The 19,015-nt window shown below is 41.1% G+C and overlaps 2 protein-coding genes across 5 annotated transcripts; one reads left to right on the top strand and one right to left on the bottom strand.

The window, feature by feature from the left end:
• Positions 1–333: 333 nt before the first annotated feature.
• On the top strand, positions 334–14,514 carry LOC121195049 (bone morphogenetic protein 1-like). 4 transcript variants are annotated; one of them, XM_041058226.1, is made up of 21 exons: positions 574–626; positions 1,176–1,328; positions 4,691–4,795; positions 4,938–5,087; positions 5,237–5,354; positions 5,536–5,714; positions 5,829–5,934; positions 7,010–7,134; positions 7,417–7,532; positions 8,074–8,176; positions 8,345–8,461; positions 8,656–8,801; positions 9,078–9,273; positions 9,374–9,499; positions 10,732–10,895; positions 11,065–11,245; positions 11,920–12,045; positions 12,548–12,675; positions 12,781–12,994; positions 13,208–13,458; positions 13,561–14,514. In XM_041058226.1, exons 3-21 carry the CDS (start codon positions 4,735–4,737, stop codon positions 13,693–13,695), a joined length of 2,742 nt encoding a protein of 913 aa, XP_040914160.1. In that variant the 5' UTR covers positions 574–626; positions 1,176–1,328; positions 4,691–4,734; the 3' UTR covers positions 13,696–14,514. The 4 variants fall into 4 exon arrangements, with proteins under 4 accessions (XP_040914159.1, XP_040914158.1, XP_040914160.1 ...); XM_041058225.1 differs by lacking the exon at positions 1,176–1,328 and having other exon boundaries at positions 334–626; positions 10,735–10,895; XM_041058224.1 differs by lacking the exon at positions 1,176–1,328 and having other exon boundaries at positions 334–626.
• On the bottom strand, positions 14,498–18,886 carry trim69 (tripartite motif containing 69). The gene is made up of 6 exons (XM_041058229.1): positions 18,162–18,886; positions 17,510–17,605; positions 16,823–17,056; positions 16,109–16,131; positions 15,907–16,022; positions 14,498–15,771 (listed from the first exon to the last, which is right to left on the bottom strand). Exons 1-6 carry the CDS (start codon positions 18,795–18,797, stop codon positions 15,227–15,229), a joined length of 1,650 nt encoding a protein of 549 aa, XP_040914163.1. The 5' UTR covers positions 18,798–18,886; the 3' UTR covers positions 14,498–15,226.
• Positions 18,887–19,015: the final 129 nt, after the last annotated feature.

Here is a 19,015-nt window from a genome sequence, read left to right as displayed (position 1 = left end):
CAGGCTGTAGAGAACCTGGGGTTTTGTTTTGGTTTATTTTGGACTGGAACCTGTCTGTACTCTCTCACTGTTGATTTACATTGATAGTTGACATTTAAAAATGTAGGCTAATGTCAGTAAACAGTTTCAGTGTGCAAATAAAGACATACATGTCAGGAGATGGGCTGTTCCTCTTGGTTTTAATCTACTGACAGTTTTGCTCCATGGTCTTCTTGGTTCCAGCAACTCTTAACTTCCACCTTATATAAATGTGTATGACGACTGAGGAGTCCAGGTGAAGTACCTCTCTGCTGCATGGATGTGTGGTTTGCTGTGAACTGTGTGGGCTCTGCTCTCTTTCCTGTATGTCGGTGATTCACTGCAGCAGCATGGAGACGTGAGAAAACAGCGCTGTGTTTATAAATCGAGGAACTTTTTTTGCGCTCTTTTCTTTTCCTTTAATCACGAACGCTCCTTGACTTTACCTGTTCCAGACATTTGATCATAAATCATGTCGGTCCAAGCTGCCACTTTTTTGCTCCTGCTGTGCGGTCTGCGCGTTTCTCTGGCGGCTGATTGGGAGTTTGGGGACACAACTTTTAACCACCTCGGTGATGCAATCGACTACAAGGATCCCTGTAAAGCCGGTACAGTGCTTTTTACCTCCTCTGAGAATTTATTTATTTGTTTGTTTGTTTACGTATGTATGGTGTGTTATACCTATAACCATTTACTCTCCTAATCACAGTGAGCGAGACTGAAGGAAAAAAATAAGTATGCAGCTCTTAACGTGAAGACAGTAGGCTTAAATGTACGCTAATGCAAACAAGCAAAAAATAACTTCCGTATTTTCATTTTATTGTTAATTAAAAACGGTTACAGTTAACTGATGACTAATTGTTACTGACTCAAGAACATAGATGGGATAGTACTGAATGTTCTACTGAAGTAACAGTAGCAATACCACACAATAAAAAACACCCGTCACCAATATAAGTGATGAGTTGATAGTTTTATTAGTCTGAAAGTATGAAAAAGACAAAACATCAAAAGTAAGCAATATATCAAGACTCAGGTCAAATATTTTGTATGTAAAATACTGATATCTAAAGTAACTATTAACTAAAATTGTCCTAACACTGAATACTGAAGCAAAGCAAAAGTAGGTCAGATTGTACCAATGTTTATAATTTCAGCTAACGCCTAAAACAGCACTGACCTGAAGACACTGTTTCCTTAACACAGCAGACTTCACAGCCATCATCCATAAAGGTGGATCAGACTGATGCAGAGCAGATCCAGTGCTAGCAGACTGTTGGCATGATGTACTGCAGGCAGCAGCTGCAGAGGTGCAAAATCATTATTTCATACTCAAACTTGTACTTTCTTCATATGTGAATCTTTTTGAAGGAGATATTTGAAGCACTAATATTCAGTTCTTTCCATGAGAATCTGTTTAATCTTGATTTAATAAGTAAAACAAGGGTGTTGTAGCTGTGGTTGGGCTGCAGTATTTTCAAGTTTCAAGCAGAAGCAATACCACGCTATAAAAATACAACATTACAAGTAGAAGTCTTGCGTTGATAATTTTTAATTTTATTGATAACTTTAGTAAAATAGAACTAGACAGAACTAAATAGTAGTACATCAGCAAGTATGAGCAGCAAAAATGTGCTCAAAATATAAAAAATAAAGCACTCATTATACAACAAATTGACCTCTTATATCAAGTTACATTATTAAATTAATATTATTATTATTGCATTAAGGTGCAGTCTACTGTTCTTCTAACAGTTTCATTGGTTAAGATGGAAATGTGTTTTTAACTGTTGGTTAGTTTAATCTCCAGCAATGCATCATATTTCATGAGCTGCTTGTGTTTTGTTTGATATTCAAATAACAAATGGCTATGGCTGTTAAATAAATGCAGTGGAGATAGAAAGTGCAAAATTTGTCTCAGAAATAAGGAGTAATTATAAAGTAGCTTAAAATGGAAGTAATCAACTTAAGTACAAGTACTTCAAAATTACACAAGTACAGCACATGAGTAAATGTACTTAGGAGATCATACATACAGAATGTTTAAGGCAAGTCATGTTTAACGTGAGTAAAATAATAATCTAATTTGAAAACCAAAACATTCAGTAAAGCACACTGTATTGATAACAGACATGCAGATATACAGGGTACTGATGATATTTAAATCATGCTTTATGAATAAAAAGTCAAATGCAAAATTATTAGCTCAAAGTTGCCAGACTGTCCCTGATTGGTTGAAATCGCCTGCCTTGCCTTTGTAACGCGCCCTCTCAAGCGAAAAAAGAAAAGACAACATTTTTTTCCCATCATCTAACATACTTAAGTGTTATTTTTGTCATTAGGGGGCCTCCAGCTGGTTGGGGTTCCTTTTTCACTTGTGACTTCTGAAACTTCCAAAACACACCGTTCTTGTTCTCCGGGGCAGTTGCCTGGAGACTGGAGGTCATTGAGGCCATGCCAGCGCCCGTCCTTGGCTGGACGCCGGTGAAATCCCTCTGGCTTCAGGGCATGGGGTGCACACTGCAGGGGTGACAGTCATTTACAGTCACCCTTTGCATGAGTGAATTCACTTCAAAGGCCGACACAGGGCCCGCTATGTCTTTTCATTTGGACTTTCAAAGGCTGTTACATCACACAGCAAAATGAGGTATTTAATGGGAAAGACTAGTAAGTGTTCTGCTTGACTAATGTAACAGGAGATCCTGATTTATGCAAGATTCATGTTTTAAAAGATGGAAACAAAATCTCCCATAGACGGGGAAGCCAGTTTTACAAAGGATGTTTTGAAGCCTGGATGTGAGTTAATCACTCTGTGTCATTCAAGAAGCGTCATCAAGACGATGAGAAATTTTTTCACGATGTGAAAAAAAGTGTATTAACTTTGAAGCTCAGGTTTTTTCCATTAATTTCAACTCAGTCTGTTGGAGCCATCGACCCACCTTTAGTCCAGTTTTCTGATGTTTGATTTTCTCATGGCTGTCAATGATTGCCCTTCTTTTTCCTCCTGATTCTCTGCTGCTGAGGTTAGATTATCTATAATCTAAAAGAAACCATGTTTTCCAGCCATGTTGGGAACACCATGCTTCTGAACACACACAAAACAAACACAGAGTGTTCCTGCAACACACAGTGGGTAATCACGGTCCCGCTGGTTGGTCAAAAGTGGATGATTTTAGAGGACAACAAATTTCCTCTCATGAGGATTTGATGGGAAGAGAAATATCTAAAGGTCTTTGCTCCAATGTTAATGACTTCACTCCCAGATTACTCTTCATGAAAATTTAAACAGGTTGCTGCAGGAAATATGAAAGGAGACAAACTTGGATAACTAGCATCAGACTAATAGTAATACTACTTTTAATCTTGATGATATATCTGTATTTTAGTGCACCCCTGCTTATTGACCAAAGCTACTGCAATAAAACAGAATTACAAAATTTGGACTTGATTAAAAGTGAAGCTTGGTAAAGAAATGGGACATGCTTTGCAGACACCATCTATAGGCCCTTCATAAAAAGCTCCTGTGACAAGAGAGCAGCCGTTTAACAAAGTGCTGATTTGTGTGTCACTGAATTGTTTGTAGCTGTTCAACAATATTGCAAAGCCCAGCACAGAGTGATGACAGTCCTGTGAAGTGTAAAGTGCACATCTTCACTCTTTAAAGTGAAAACAGCAGCAGGAAAGTCCTGTGATGTGTCTCAGTTTGAGAGCAGTACAGAATGAATTCAGGAGCTGTGTTTGCTGATCAAACAGACACAGAGTCCTGTTCAGGACACAGATGTGCACTAACAGAGACAGTGAGGGTCTGAAGGAGAAAATGTCTCTAATAAAGTCACGTAAAAATCAGTGGAGTTGCTTCAGTCTGTAAGAAGCAATTAGCTCAGGCAGTATTATTGTAAATGGTCAGCTAGTGAGATGTGTCAATGTTGATAATGAATCCATGTACAGGTTACAAGTTTACAGTATGGACTATGAGGAGTTTGATGATTTTGGAGGCTTTGTAAAATAATATTTTATATGCTTTGTTCAAATAATGTATTTAAATGTAGTTTCAGACTGGGTTTTGTGCTTTCAGAACATTTTATTCTTCATATTCAAATCTACATATTTAGCATACAGACATAAGAGCGGTATCAATCCTTTCATCTATCTCTTGGTAAGAGTGTCACATCCAGTTCAACTTCCTGGGTCATGTTTCAGTTATTTCAGTCTTTTTTTTTTCTTTTTATTTCCTGTTTTACTTTGGAAGACACACCTCTTGCCACCTTTCACATATCCTCACTTCCTACCCTTGTGTGTTTTCCCTCCTGTGTGATTACTTGCCCCTCCCTGATACGATTCACCTGTGTCTCACTGCCTCTTCCTCCTTGTGTATACACTCTGTGTTCGTTGCTTTCTGTGCCAGTCTGTCTCAGATCTGTGTGTCTAGCATTGTAGCAGTTGTTTTCTCTAGCCATGTGCTTTTATGTTACCTGTTTTAGTAAACTTCTGACTTCAGTGTGTGTCCTGTGTCATGCATTTGTGTCCTGTTGTGTTCACCCAGTTGAACAAAGAGAGCAAATGTCAAACTTTTAGTACCCTCCAATATTTGTTGCATTTATTGGTTTATTTTTAACATCATTTCAGTTTTATACATCTACTGTTTCTATGTGTTTTCATCTGTCTGCCCCAGCTGCTTTTTTGGGAGATATTGCGCTTGATGAAGATGATCTCCACATGTTCAAAGAGGCCCACAGCTCTGATGACGAAAAGCACCAAACCAACCAAACAGTCTCAGGTAATCAAAGCATGAAAGAGTTTATTGATCTGTTAATATTTCTGACTGATTTTTGCTCCTTGAGGTAAAATTCGAACATTTTGTTTTTTGAGATCAAATAAATGAGGATAATCAGTGCAGATTTCCCATACACTTGTCGCAGCTAACAGTTCCACCACCAGTGAGAGTGTCAGGAGTAAAAGAGCTGCAAACAAACATATTCTCCATCGCCTGAGGAGAGCGGCGACTTCCAGACCTGAGCGAGTGTGGCCGGATGGCATCATACCATATGTGATCAGTGGAAATTTTAGTGGTGAGTTATGAAGTTAAAACAAAAAAAAATCTTTCATCTGTTCTCACAGAGGAATTGTCTGCTCTAATAGGGAGCCAGCATGTGCTTGTTGCCATGTGTGGTTTAGACATCCTGAAGCTGCCACACTCTAATTCAGAGTTTCCTTTCAGGCAGTCAGCGAGCCATTTTCCGTCAGGCTATGCGTCACTGGGAGAAACACACTTGTGTAACGTTCACTGAGAGGACGACTGAAGAAAGCTACATTGTTTTCACCTACCGCCCATGTGGGTGAGTTGGGAGCTCATTAACCTTTTTCAAATCTTTTTTTTTTTTCCTAGGGTCATGTATTTATTAATTCATCAACAGATTTGCACAGCAATGTCTCAGGCCACAGGACAGAATGATCATCTTGCTTTTGCATGTTTTTATCAGTTTGTGCTTAAACACGTTTAAAAAACGCTCTCTGCAGGTGTTGCTCCTACGTGGGGAGGAGAGGCGGTGGCCCTCAGGCCATCTCCATAGGGAAGAACTGCGATAAGTTTGGTATCGTGGTGCATGAACTTGGCCATGTGATCGGCTTCTGGCATGAACACACACGTCCAGACCGTGACGAGCATGTAAGCATCATCAGAGACAACATCCAACCAGGTACTGTTACTGCACGTGTGTCGACATGAACAAGTGTGAATGGACGTTCACGCTCATTGACCCTCCAGATGTTTTTCTTTGCATTTAGTCCAGTGACTTTCTGTATGTGAATAGGACAGGAATATAACTTCCTGAAGATGGAACCAGGCGAGGTCGACTCTCTTGGGGAAGTGTACGACTTTGGCAGCATCATGCATTATGCGAGGAATACATTTTCCAGGTTGGTGTTCAATGCTTTCTTATTAAAGTTTAGCTTTATGTTAAAGGGATTTCAAGGATTTCATCACTTCTGTTTACCCACTTCTGAGTTTCCTGGAACTGCACATCTTATTTTTAGCTCTACCCTGGTTCACATTAACAGGCCATTAACCAGCTCCACTGAGGTAATTACTGGATAAATGCCTTGCTCAAAAGCCAAATTGTTATCAGCACTACCTTGCCTCGGACATCTTTAATTACTGATTAAAACTCCTGCATTACTAAAATTTAGAGTTTAAAATCACTGCATGTTCCCCTGGTAAGAGTTCTGACTTGTTTACAGTTGAATGAGGGAGCGTTGAACATTGAACCCAGGCCCAATCATATGAAAGAATGTCCCAGACTGCCACTAATATCATGCTGTATTATCAGCTGAGCTACCACACTGACCTGGTGTTTGTCCCTTTATTCAGCTCTGTTAAACAAGCTCCATAGGAAACCTCTGGGATTTGGTCCTTTATTGTCACAGAAATGGTTTCACACTAGTCTCCTTTTCATTTCTGTCTCGTGCATGTTGTTGCCCCGTTGCTTTTCTCTGTGCTTTGGTTTTTTACCTCCATCACCGCTTTGCTGGTCTGGGTCATGGAGGCAAGCCAAGCTAAATAAAGGCCTGGCAGTTCAGGCTTTGTTGAACAATTTGGGCTGGAGTGGCCTTTTTCTCTGGCATTCAGGGGTGGGCTCCACTGAGCCGGCTGGCACCGGCAAAAGGCCCCATTCAGAGCGCTCTGTTTGCACATGCCTGTCATTCATGGGTGCATCACCATGGGAACTGAGCAAGAGTGAGCCCCAAACCCAGTGAGAGATTATCAGAATCAATAAAGTATCAAGGTGTTGAACAGGAGTCGGATCTGGAAAAAATCCTGCACTCTAATCAGTCTTTCTGTTTCAGCTTTTGAAAACCACATTCTCCTGCACGTCAGTATAGTTAGATGTTGTTGTTTCTTATCAGGCTTTTTTGTTCTGTAATTTTTCAATCGTTAGACGCTTTAATCTTCTCTGAGACTGAACTGCTCATGTTTGTGATTCGTCTGAAACAGAGGAGTGTTCTTAGACACAATCTTGCCACGTTACGATGTCAATGGAGCCAGGCCATCTATTGGACAGAGGACCAGGCTTAGCAAAGGGGACATTGCACAAGCCCGCAAACTCTACAAATGTGCAAGTAAGATAGATTTGATGGGTAGAAAATATAATCATCTAATGGTGATATACCTTGATTTTCTTTTTTTTTTTTTGAGACTTTTATCATTTTCGAAACCAGTTATATTCTGCCTCATGTCTGAATGTGCACTAACTAAAGCTAAAACTTTCTATATGTCAAACAAGAAAAAAAAGTTCTGAAATTGTTAAAAACTTCTGTTTTTCATTCTGGGATTTGAATGTTATTTTTCTGGCGGTGATGGTAGTATAGCCATGTTGATGTCATGGTGTGTTGTTGTGATAGGGTGTGGGGACAGCCTGCAGGAGAGTGCTGGAAACTTCTCCTCCCCTGGTTTCCCCAACGGGTACTCAGCATACGCTCATTGTATCTGGAGGATTTCTGTCACTCCTGGAGAGAAGGTGAGTGATGACAAAGATGTTAAAGCACTGCCTCAGTTAGGGGTGAATTTAAAAAGATAAAGAAAATACTGAATGATCATTGAATATGATGAATATCTTACCAATCTAAATCTACACATATTGTCTGAATCCTACATGCCTTAATGAAACTGAGAACGTTGTACCAACAACAACTCATATAATCTATCTCCAACATTAGTCCAGAAGCTTCAGCTGGTCATAAGGTAATTAAGTAGGACAAATGGTGATCATGCATTTATTGAGGTTAATGTGACAATTGATTGTAATCGTGAATTTTAATCACATCATCCAGGTGCATAGGTAAACTTATCATTTTAAAGATTATTTCCTTGTTCAAACTTTAGTTTCACTCTCTCAGTATTTTACAGCTTGTTTGGATATATAACTATCTGCTATAATATATAATGCTGCAGGAGTTTACATGCAAATAACAGGTTACTGTAAATAATAAAAATTACACTTGTAACCACCCAACTTCCATCTGTCTCTTCATCCCTGTGTTTTACTGTGTTTCTCACAGATTGTTCTGAATTTTACCTCCATGGACCTCTTCAGGAGTCACTTGTGTTGGTATGACCATGTGGAGGTACGAGACGGGTTCTGGAGAAAAGCTCCACTGAAAGGTGAATTAACAATAGACTTCTTCTTCTTCTTCTTCTCTTTCTCTACTATCATCCAGATACCTGTCATTAACCTGATACAGTGTCATACCTGTGTTATATACTCAGTACTGAGTACTGTGAAGTGCTCACTGACAGGCAATGTCATTATGTCCTCATGGACTCTGGCAGGACGTTTTTGTGGAGACACACTTCCAGATCCAATCATCTCTACTGACAGTCAACTGTGGATTGAATTCAGAAGCAGCAGCAGCTGGGTGGGCAAAGGCTTTTCAGCTGTTTATGAAGGTACACCATCTGTGGTGATTTTAATACACACTTCATGTATGCTACGTCGTGCCACATGGGAAGCATTAGTCTTTTATTTCTGGTTTTACAGGTTTTTGATTAGACTATAATGTGAACAACTGAAGGTAGAAATAGAGAAAACAAACCTTGGTGAAACAAACTGCCATTAATCTCACTTCTCACCTCCTGTGCAGCCATCTGTGGGGGAGAGGTGAAGCGGGACAGTGGCCAGATCCAGTCTCCCAATTATCCTGATGACTACCAGTCCAATAAAGTGTGTGTGTGGAAAATCACAGTAGCAGAGGGTTTCGATGTTGGCCTCTCTTTTCAGTCTTTTGAGGTAAAATTGCAACTGACAGAAAGTTTGATATGGTTATTGTCCATTGTGTTTTATACTTGTTTTATATTGCTAGATGATAACCTGTATCTTATCCATTTCTAGATCCTCATCTTTCCTCGGGTACATTGGAGCTTTTTCATCCTTGTTAGCTCTTACTAATATTTACACTGTCCTGTCCTTTCAGTGCAAGAGGAAGCTTGTTAAAACATAGTAGAACTTCCTATCATGTGTTTAAAGGTCTCTTTGTAAACTTCAGTGTCCTTGCGCCAACTGCAGATTGAGAGACACGATAGCTGTTCCTACGACTACGTGGAGGTGAGGGATGGCGGTTCGGAGAGCAGCCCGCTGCTCGGCCATTTCTGTGGCTATGACAAACCAGACGACATCAAAAGCAGCTCCAACCAGCTCTGGCTGAAGTTTGTATCTGATGGATCAGTCAACAAAGCAGGGTTTGCAGCCAACTTTTTTAAAGGTTAGTCATTTAGTATGTCATTTTAGTTGCCAGCAATGAGACAGATGTTGTTAACACATGAATATGGTAGATGATGCTTTGTTTGTGATGCGTTTGCCAGAGATGGACGAGTGCTCCAGACCTGACAACGGTCACTGCGAGCAACGCTGTCTGAACACTCTGGGCAGCTACAGATGTGCCTGCGACCCTGGATATGAGCTGGCAGCTGACAGACGCAGCTGTGAAAGTGAGTGCAGAGCATGACTCCATGTACTAACAAAATATTCACACCCAATATTAGAGCACTGTTACTTCAGAACATGAAGCAAAACCTGGAAGCTGGTTGAAACGTTAACTGGAGTGCGCTGCTGCCCTCACAGGGCACACTCCTCTCACTACATTACACCCTTTTCATAATGCCCCTCAGTGTTTTGCTCACTCTTTTGCTGCATGTCTGATCCCACCCCATTCACCTGAAAGCTGTCAGTCACTGCTAGTGCTTCCCTTACTACTGTAGCTGTTATATCGGATTTCAAAAGCTCTACCTCAGCATCCACCTGTAGGTTCTAGGACTATATTCCCCTTGGAGAGAAGTTATTATCATCATTCCCCACTCCCTGCTGTGTTTTCTTGTAGGGAGTGACAAGGTCAACATTGTACATACTCTGCATTCACATAATAATTATTCCTTCCACATGAGGTGGCTGGTTGAATTCACTCTGTCACACAAAATTATATACAAAACTGTACATTGGCTCTGTTTCTGTGGTTTGAAATGAGAAAAGCAAAGCAAAGGCCCAGTGAGAAACAGAACCCAAAGAGAAGGCCATGCACAGGCGCACACTGAAGCCGACATTTGTTCCCATTCGAGTTAATTCATCCTCAACTGCCCATCCAGCAACTGAACTAAGCCCAACTCAACAGACTCTAGATCAGCTGAATTGAGTTCCTCACTACAACAACAACAGATCTCTGTTTTAAGAAAGTCATCTCATCTTTTTTGCTATTGAAGTTTGCTTTCCTCATAGCTTCCTCCACAAGAGGGCGCTGCTCCCATGCTGCTACTTCTCTGTAAACCTTGACAGTGACCCACTTGAGTCATCCAAACAGCACAAAATGGAAATTGCATTTTTCTCCAGCAGAATTTGGTACATTACCTGATTTTATAGAAGGAATTAATTTAATTTTTTTTTTTTTTTTTTTTTTTTGTGACTTTTCAATTTTCAGGCTGCAGTTATTGTGCAATTCCAGTGCTACAGTTTCCTATTTCCTAATTGTTTTACATGGGTTTTGCTTTATTTCTTGGCATTACTTCATCATCAACAGCCTGTGATTTAAGAGGTCATCTTTTTCTGCAGTTAAAGGATTAAAGGGAGGGTTAAAGAGCTCACAAATTTACACATGGGTCATGTAATTTATGTTGTGCAAGTGTTTTTCTTTCACACTTCCACCACTAAAATCCGTGCTTTCTCCCACCAGCAGCTGCCTGTGGTGGGTTCATCACCAAGCTGAATGGCTCACTCACCACCCCGGGCTGGCCCAAAGAATACCCACCCAACAAGAACTGTGTGTGGCAGCTGGTGGCACCCGTTCAGTATCGTATCACTCTGGTGTTCGATGTGTTCGAGACCGAAGGGAACGATGTGAGTTAACGATCTCAATGTGTGTGATGGCTTTTCTGTTCATAGGTAATATATCATAGTCTTTCTGCCGAGGCTTTATTAGCTAACTTGCTAAAATTGTGACATTTTCACAAGCCATTTCTATTTTTGTCCTTTGTAGTAAGTAAAATATTGTAGTGTTTACCATCAGGTGTGTAAATATGATTATGTGGAGGTGCGCAGTGGGTTGAGTTCAGACTCAAAGATTCATGGGAAGTTCTGTGGAGCAGAGAAACCCGAGGTCATCACCTCCCAGCACAACAATATGAGGATTGAGTTCAAGTCGGACAACACTGTGTCCAAGAGGGGCTTCAAGGCTCACTTCTTCTCTGGTAAGTCTTGAAGAGCCAAGTATAGGGGATGGAAATATTGAAGACGTGTTATGTAACACAGACTCTAATGTCCAGATCTGGTACAGTAATAAGGGCAAAACCATCACCCCACTCCAAGAACAATGCAGGCAGCTTCCCGCAGTTTCTGCTGCATGAATGAGAGCAATGCAGTTTGGCCTTATGTAAAGCTTAGATTGAATTTTACACAACCTAATGTTTTGGTAGTATGCTATGTTTATGTCAAATCAGTTTCCTGTCTACTTTCACATTTGTGGTCACAAATTGTATTTTGCACCATTTATGGTTGTTCTATACATTATTTTAATCTGTATCCACTCATGTGGGTATGTGACATATTTTGTTGTTCCATCCACAGTGAACCAGCACTTTCAACTGAAAATTTTTTTAAAAAAAGTTCAAGTTCATTCAAAAGGACAAACATAAGGAATATCCAGGAGATGTTTTGCTGAGATATGATCCAGGGTTGTTGGTGTTCAATGCAGCAGATTCTTCCTTCTTGAACAATACAGAAAACAGTTGTGCCTGAACTCAGCAGCAGATCCAAAAATGCCTAAAATGTTAACTTAATATGTCCTGCAAGTTTTCTGCACCCTGTGACACATTCACATGTTGCGCCAAGGAATTCTGAATTAAAATTACTTAAATGTCGACAGATATCGACGAGTGCTCCAAAGAGAATGGAGGCTGCCAGCATGAATGTGTGAACACCTTCGGAAGCTACAGCTGTCAGTGTCGCAGCGGCTTCATGCTTCATGATAATAAGCACGACTGCAAGGAAGGTACAGTATGTGTCCCTGCTGTCTCTCATCTGTGTGATTTGAAGGTTCAGGTCTCTACAATCACTAATAGATCATTTTTCATCCAGTTCTTTTAGTTTATCACACTGTCATGGCCCCAGCTGGGGCCATTTGGGGCTTGGTATAAAGCCATGAGGGGGCGGAAGGTGGGGCAACGAGTCACTGCTATCTCCCATGTGGCCCCATGTTATTCAAGATCTTATTTTTATCTACATAGATTGTCTTGTGAATAATTCCACCACAAAACAGACATCAATGTAGAAGGCCTTCAAAGAAACCACTTAATTAGTCTCAGTGAAAAGTGTTCAGAAAGAAAAATTCCCAGTTTGTCTGAGGACAGACAGCTTTGCTTTTGCTTTCGTTTTGCTCAGCTTTTCCAGCCAAATTGCCTCAGACGACACTTGTGTTGAAGGCAGTTACATTACATGAGCACTCAGCGATGCAAATTTCATTGTTCTGTTGTAATATGTTTGTTTTTTTCCAGCTGGCTGTGATCATGTTGTGAACAGTGTGTCAGGCATAATCAGCAGCCCCAACTGGCCTGACAAATATCCCAGCAAGAAGGCCTGCACCTGGTCTCTGTCCACAACCCCGGGCCATCGAATCAAACTTGTACGCTAATGGGTGTTATTTTTTTCTTTTAAACATTGTGTTATGATCCAAGTTAAAGACTTTAGAGACTGATGGTCATTAATAGCTTATTAAAATGACTTTCAGGTTTTCAATGAGATCGACATGGAGGCTCATCTGGAGTGTTCTTACGACCATCTGGAGATCTACGACGGGCGAGATGTCCGCACCCCGAGCTTAGGACGCTTCTGTGGCACCAAGAAGCCTTCTCCGGTCATTTCTAGTGGCAACAAAATGTTCCTGCGTTTTTTCTCAGACAACTCTGTGCAAAAGAGAGGGTTTGAAGTTTCGTACAGAGCAGGTGGGCAAAGCAGCTATAAAGCTGCTGTTCTTCTCCTAAAAAAAGGTCTGAAAACATATTAAAATGGTTCTTTGGAGAAAGAATAGAATCCCCAAAAATGGGACATTTCAACTATGGGTTTGTTTTCTGTTGTGTTTTAGAAAGCTGCATTCTTTCCTAACTTTTACGAGTTCCTCTTTTTGACCCTCTAATTTTGTGGTTGTGAATTCCCAGAATGTGGAGGAAGCCTTAAAGCCGAGGTCAAGACAAAAGATCTGTACTCTCATGCACAGTTTGGAGATAACAACTACCCTGGTGGCTCTGACTGTCTGTGGGTGGTCACTGCTGAGAAGGGTTATGGAGTGGAGATCATCTTCCAAGTGTTTGAGATTGAGGAGGAGGCCGACTGCGGGTATGATTACGTGGAGCTGTACGATGGCGCTGACATCAAGTCTCCGAGGCTGGGGCGATATTGTGGATCTGGGGTAAGGCTAAAAATATTAGTCTTGTGTGCTAAACGCTGCATAAATAAAATTTTGCCTCATCTCTTTTTTTTTTTTTTTTCCTCGGTATGTTTTCCTTTTCAGGCTCCAGAGGAGGTCTACTCCGCTGGAGACGCCATACTTTTAAAGTTTCACTCAGATGACAGCATCAATAAAAAAGGCTTTCATGTACGCTACACAAGCACAAAGTTTCAGGACACGTTACACACAAGTAAGTGACTCTCTAAACCTACCCCAAACCGAAGTGGAGACTTCACCCCTAACATTTGGTCGTACACACCCTTTTCCAGACGAGGAGTGAATGCATGGATTGATACCACAAACACCACCATACATATTTTCCATTCAGATCTGCTAGAAAGAGTGAAGCCGTGCAGAGAAATTACATCTTTACTCTTCCTCACTATATAGCGATTATAGGATGAAAGGCAAGGACTAGTTTGAAGTGATTATTTTGAGTAAATTCAGTCACACAGCCTGTAATGAGCTCAATATGTCATAACACTGTGCTAAGCTATAAGTTGTATATATTGTGATATAGTTTGCCTTGTTTTTTAATCATGATATCAACTGTGTCACTTTGTACTGTCTGAGGTTCAGAGGTTGATCACTTCTAATGAATGTAATGCACTTGTTGTATTATACCACTTTACAAATGCATATGGTGATAAAAATAATGGGTGAAAAATCTGTGCTGAAACAACAAGCTTGTCTGTTTTCTGACCTACCTTTGCTTTACTTTCAGGGTCATCTATAATGACCCTAAAGAGCAACTTAACACCATTTGAAATATTTTTTTCTGGGTTTTCCTGGTGCTTTCATTTCTAAACTTGCAGCTGTGATGTAGAGGTGTACTCCAGGGTTTGTCAGTGCACCATGATCTCACTGTTGGGCGTGGTTACAGGTGCATGGGATCACTCTTAGTACACACCTAGCTATACTCATAAATGGTGATGGACATGACACTGATGTTTTATTTATTTTCATGCTGGAATAATAAGCACACTTTGTAAAATAATTTTAAAGAAATGCTTTTATTAAAATCTTACCCATAAAATTTTGTGCTATACTACATGCCACTGAATAAGCATCAGGCTTTATATTAACAAATGCATCAATTCATCTATCACAGCAAATACAAAGTAAATATCCAAATTTTGAACCATTCGTTTGCCTCAGAAAATTACCTAAAAAACTCAAGTTAATTTTATTTGTCTTATTACCCCTTCTTCTATCAGCTCTAATCAAAAGACATTTCTCAAAGCACCTGAAGGCACCAAATACAGAATTAGTATCATATGACACAAAATAACAAAAATGTCCTTTTTTTTTTTCAAAATAGAAGTTCACAGTGTTAAATGATTGTTTATATGAATGTATTCTTATAGGTATCATGCACAAAGAAAGATTATTGAATTATAAAAATAACAATAATAGTACATAACATTAAATCTCAGTCAGGTAACCAGACAGTTTCGCATTCTTCACTGAAGCACAGCTTCTCTGAAATGAAATGTGTGGCAGTAGATCGAGTCTAAGCACTGAACAATGTGGTACAAAAAAGTTTCCTAAGATAAATGAGTTTCTATTAGAGAGGTCTAATATCAACTGTTTATTGCACAAATAGTTGTATCTAACTGTACACTGTAAAGTCGGCTATGTTTTCGCTTTTGTTGATATGCACTTTGGTTTCATGCTTGTTTGGTAACTTTTTGTGACTTCCTACCCTGTTACTATTTTCTCCACTTTGTTAAATCTTTGGTAAGAAAACTTTGAGAGGCTCATTTTCGTGCACTTTATCCAGGAACCCCAAGTTGAAGTAAGGGTAAAGGGTCTCAGTGAAGTTCTCCCTGAAGGTGTAGAGATGTGTCATGCTCTCCGCATTATAAAAGGACACCAGGCCCCTCTTGTAGTCCAGATACACCCCGATCCTGGCCAGTGGCTCCTCCAGGGACAGGACAGTTGGAGGGGAAGTGCCAGCCATGTACTGTATCCCATAAGAGAGGGAGAGAGTCCAGAAGCCGTTGGCTGGGAGGGCTTTGATGACTCCCTTTCTGGGCACTGACTCTCGAGCCACCCCCACAGTCCACACTGTGCTGCTGTAGACTTCAATCTCCCAGTAATGGCGTCCATGGGTGAAGCCCTGGCTTCCGAGCAGTGACAGGGCAGCGTTGAACCTGTAGGGGTTGTCCTGCACGGTGTGGTTAAAGGTCTGGTAGCGAACACAGGTGAGGGAGGAGGTCAGGCTGAGCCAAGGGTTGGCGGTGCTGGAGTTAAATGTGATGGCTGCTGGAACTAAAAACAGAAAAAACGGAAGATTGAAAATTTTCTTCAATAATGTATTTATGCTTTGATGATCAGTGCTGGTTTCTGTGTTATTCAGTATCTGTAGTTTGCATTTGCAAAGAGAGATGGGGCCGCTTAAAGTACCTGGGTAAATGCTTCCTTTCATGGATTTCCACACTCTGTACTGCAGGGGCCCTGCAAACCGACCCTCACACAGACTAGGCGGTGTGAATGCAGGTTTCTCAAACTTCAGTGACGGCCTGCCAACAAAAGCAAAGCCAAACAATGAACAGAGAGAATAAAAAAAAAACCCAAGATGTAATAGTTGAACTTTTCCCACACTCACCTCTGGAGCAGGACTTTGATGCTCTGAAATAAGGCATAGGGATAAACAGGAATAAACACAGGAAAAAAGATAGACAGAGAGTAGTGATTAGTTTTGTTGTAAGTGAAAGAGGAGAAAGCTCTTTCCACATTACATCAACGTCTGAGCTCACGCTATCCCACCCTGTGGGATCTCCCTGTGGCTAGAGGAAAGTCCCTCAGCCCTGGCCTGAGTATGGCCCTAAACTCCTTATCCTCCAGATCAACGAGTGAGATCACTGGCTTACATCCTGCCTGAGCTCACTGCAAGCAAGTCTTTTGTTGTCAGGAAAGCAGCAATACATCAAACATTACTCTTGAAATACATGCAAACTCTTATGATCAGCATGTTTACAGCCTTTAAGGATGACACGGGACATAAAGCAGGAAACCCAAAATGGTCACACCCTACTCACTTAAATCTAAACTGTTGATGTTGGAGTCTGTTTAACATTTTGGCACAGAAAGCCTGAAACGTCATTGAACGACGTATAAAACTAAATAACCCCATAAATTTACCTCTTTACTTTCTCTGGCTTCAATGTGATATGAATAGTTGTGGAAACAAAAAAAAGTTTGAAATCAAGAGCTCAGCATTTTTCTCCTTAATCATTCCCAAAGCTGACTCATCGTTCTGTTAATAACTTCCAGATGGACTGTATTCATTGTGCATGAAGTTCATATTAGCTGAACCTACTCGCAGCAGAGTGAACGGGTCCTGCTCTTTCAGCTTGTCCTCTATCTCGTGGACGGCTCTCTGCAGACGGGAGATCTCCACACACAGCAGGGCCTTGTGCTCGTCTAGGCGAATCAGCTCTCTCCGCTCCTCCGTCTTCAGCTTCACCTGCAGCAGCTTCTCCTCCTGGTACAGGAACTGGTGCAGGTCGCTGAATTGGGCCTCAATGCGTTGCTTGAGGTCGGCGGTGTGCTCCTAAGTGGGTCAATGGTCATAGACATTGTCACTGGGAGCAGCCATTTTACATTTAACACGCATAACAGTAAAAGCATGAAATCCATGCCATATATAAGAATCTAAAAGACATTTTTGCTTTTAATGTCACTTTGCATGCAATGCCTTTCCTACATTTTGAATATATTCATTCTCACATTCAAACTTAATAATTAAAAACTTATTTTTGAGACAAAATTCTTGTGGAAACACATGTTCATAACTTGAAGCAAGATCAAATGGGACAAAATGCTCCTTCAGCTCAATGTGTGCTGGAAACATGAGATATTATAACACTCATTTTACAGATTTATTCATTTCTTTCAATATTAATTGAGACAAACTGAATATTTATGGTGGTGCAGGCAATGCATTGCAGTGTGTGTGTCATGATACATATTCTGAAATCTTGTTTTGGAAGCATTTCTTCCTCACCTTGAGTTTTTTAACCTCGTCCTCAGCTTCTCTGTCACACTGCAGTGCTATGTTGAGCTCAGCTTTGAGGGAATCCATGGAGCTGTTCAGAGACGCCTGATATGACAGAGATGCAACATCACAGTATGATGAACAGTTTCTCACTTCACATTCAGTGTCATACCTACACTGACCAGTTGTGTTTTTGGAGAAAAAAAAAAAAAAAGGGAACCTTACACACGAGAAACATTGGTCATTAGCACTGATGTTCCCTTGCAGCAGAGCAGTGATTGATTTGTGGCAAACTCTAGTAAATAATAATTCTTCAGTGAAGAAAATCAAACTATTTTAATGCATTGTCACTGGTGTCTACATTGTAGACAGAATGCAGAGTATTAGAGTAGTAGAGAAGTAAATTGTCATCATTATAGGCAAAAGAGAGATGACATAGTTAAGACCATAGTGAAGATGATGCACGGCTATGTGCACTAATGAAAACTTTCTGAGAGGCCAGCTTAAGTACAGAATTATGGATACTGAAATCATTAAATCTCCAAATGTCCAGTTATCATCAGTACTACACTTAAAGTGTCAGCAGTTTTCTTTTAAAGTCATATTTACATGAAATCTTAATATTCTGCTGAACCTTTTACATAAGTGAAAGTTAACTCACCCTGTACTTCTGTTCAGCCTCCTGCACACACATCATGGTATGATTTCTGTGCTCCTGGGAGACACCACACACCAGACAAACCAGCTCCTGGTCCTCCTCACAATACAGCTTCAGCTCCTCTCTGTGTCTGCTGCAGCGTGGGACCGGAGCAGGGACCCTCTCTGGCACCCCAACATCTGCAAGGCGGGCTCCAGTCCCGCTCTCCTCCAGACCCTGACAGTAACTTTCCACTATGTTGGCAACAATGCGGTTGGGTCTGTAGCTCTGCCCAGGGTACACCTTCCTGCACTGAGGACAGGAGCCTGTGCCTCCCTGCCCGGGGCCCCTGGGACCGGTCCAGTAACCCTCAATGCACCCTTGGCAGAAGGTGTGATCGCAAGGCAAGGACACCGGCTGCTTAAAAAGATCCAAGCAGATGGAACAGGTCAGGTCTCTGCTGATTCTGTGAGCTGAGCTTTTGGTTACTTGTCCAGCTATGGGAGGCTGTCGCAGCTTTTCCATCGCTGTTTGCACAGCAAAGTCTCCTTCCTTTGGTTTCCAACTTTTCCTGTCTGGCTTTATCCCCTGGTTTAGTTTTTCCAAGTTCTGCAGATACACTGACTGGATTTTCTTCACTTCTTTCTGATTCTTGCTCATTCCTTTGCCTTGATTGTTTGCCTTTGTTCTGACTGTACAGCTGGACTTCTACGTCCTTCCTCTCCTGCAGAGTGTGGCCGCTCTCTTTGGCCTCCAGTCTTCCTGTTGACTGTGGGGAAATGGAGTGGGTGGTGCAAAAGCAGCCTCGGCCTCTCATATCTTCAGCAGATAGTGTGGGGATCTCAACAGGCCTCCCCCCTTTTCCCCTCCAGAGTGAC

Source organism: Toxotes jaculatrix, chromosome 16 (assembly GCF_017976425.1).
Source record: "Toxotes jaculatrix isolate fToxJac2 chromosome 16, fToxJac2.pri, whole genome shotgun sequence".
Taxonomy (NCBI): Eukaryota; Metazoa; Chordata; class Actinopteri; family Toxotidae; genus Toxotes; species Toxotes jaculatrix.
This window is presented reverse-complemented; position numbering and strand designations above follow the sequence as displayed.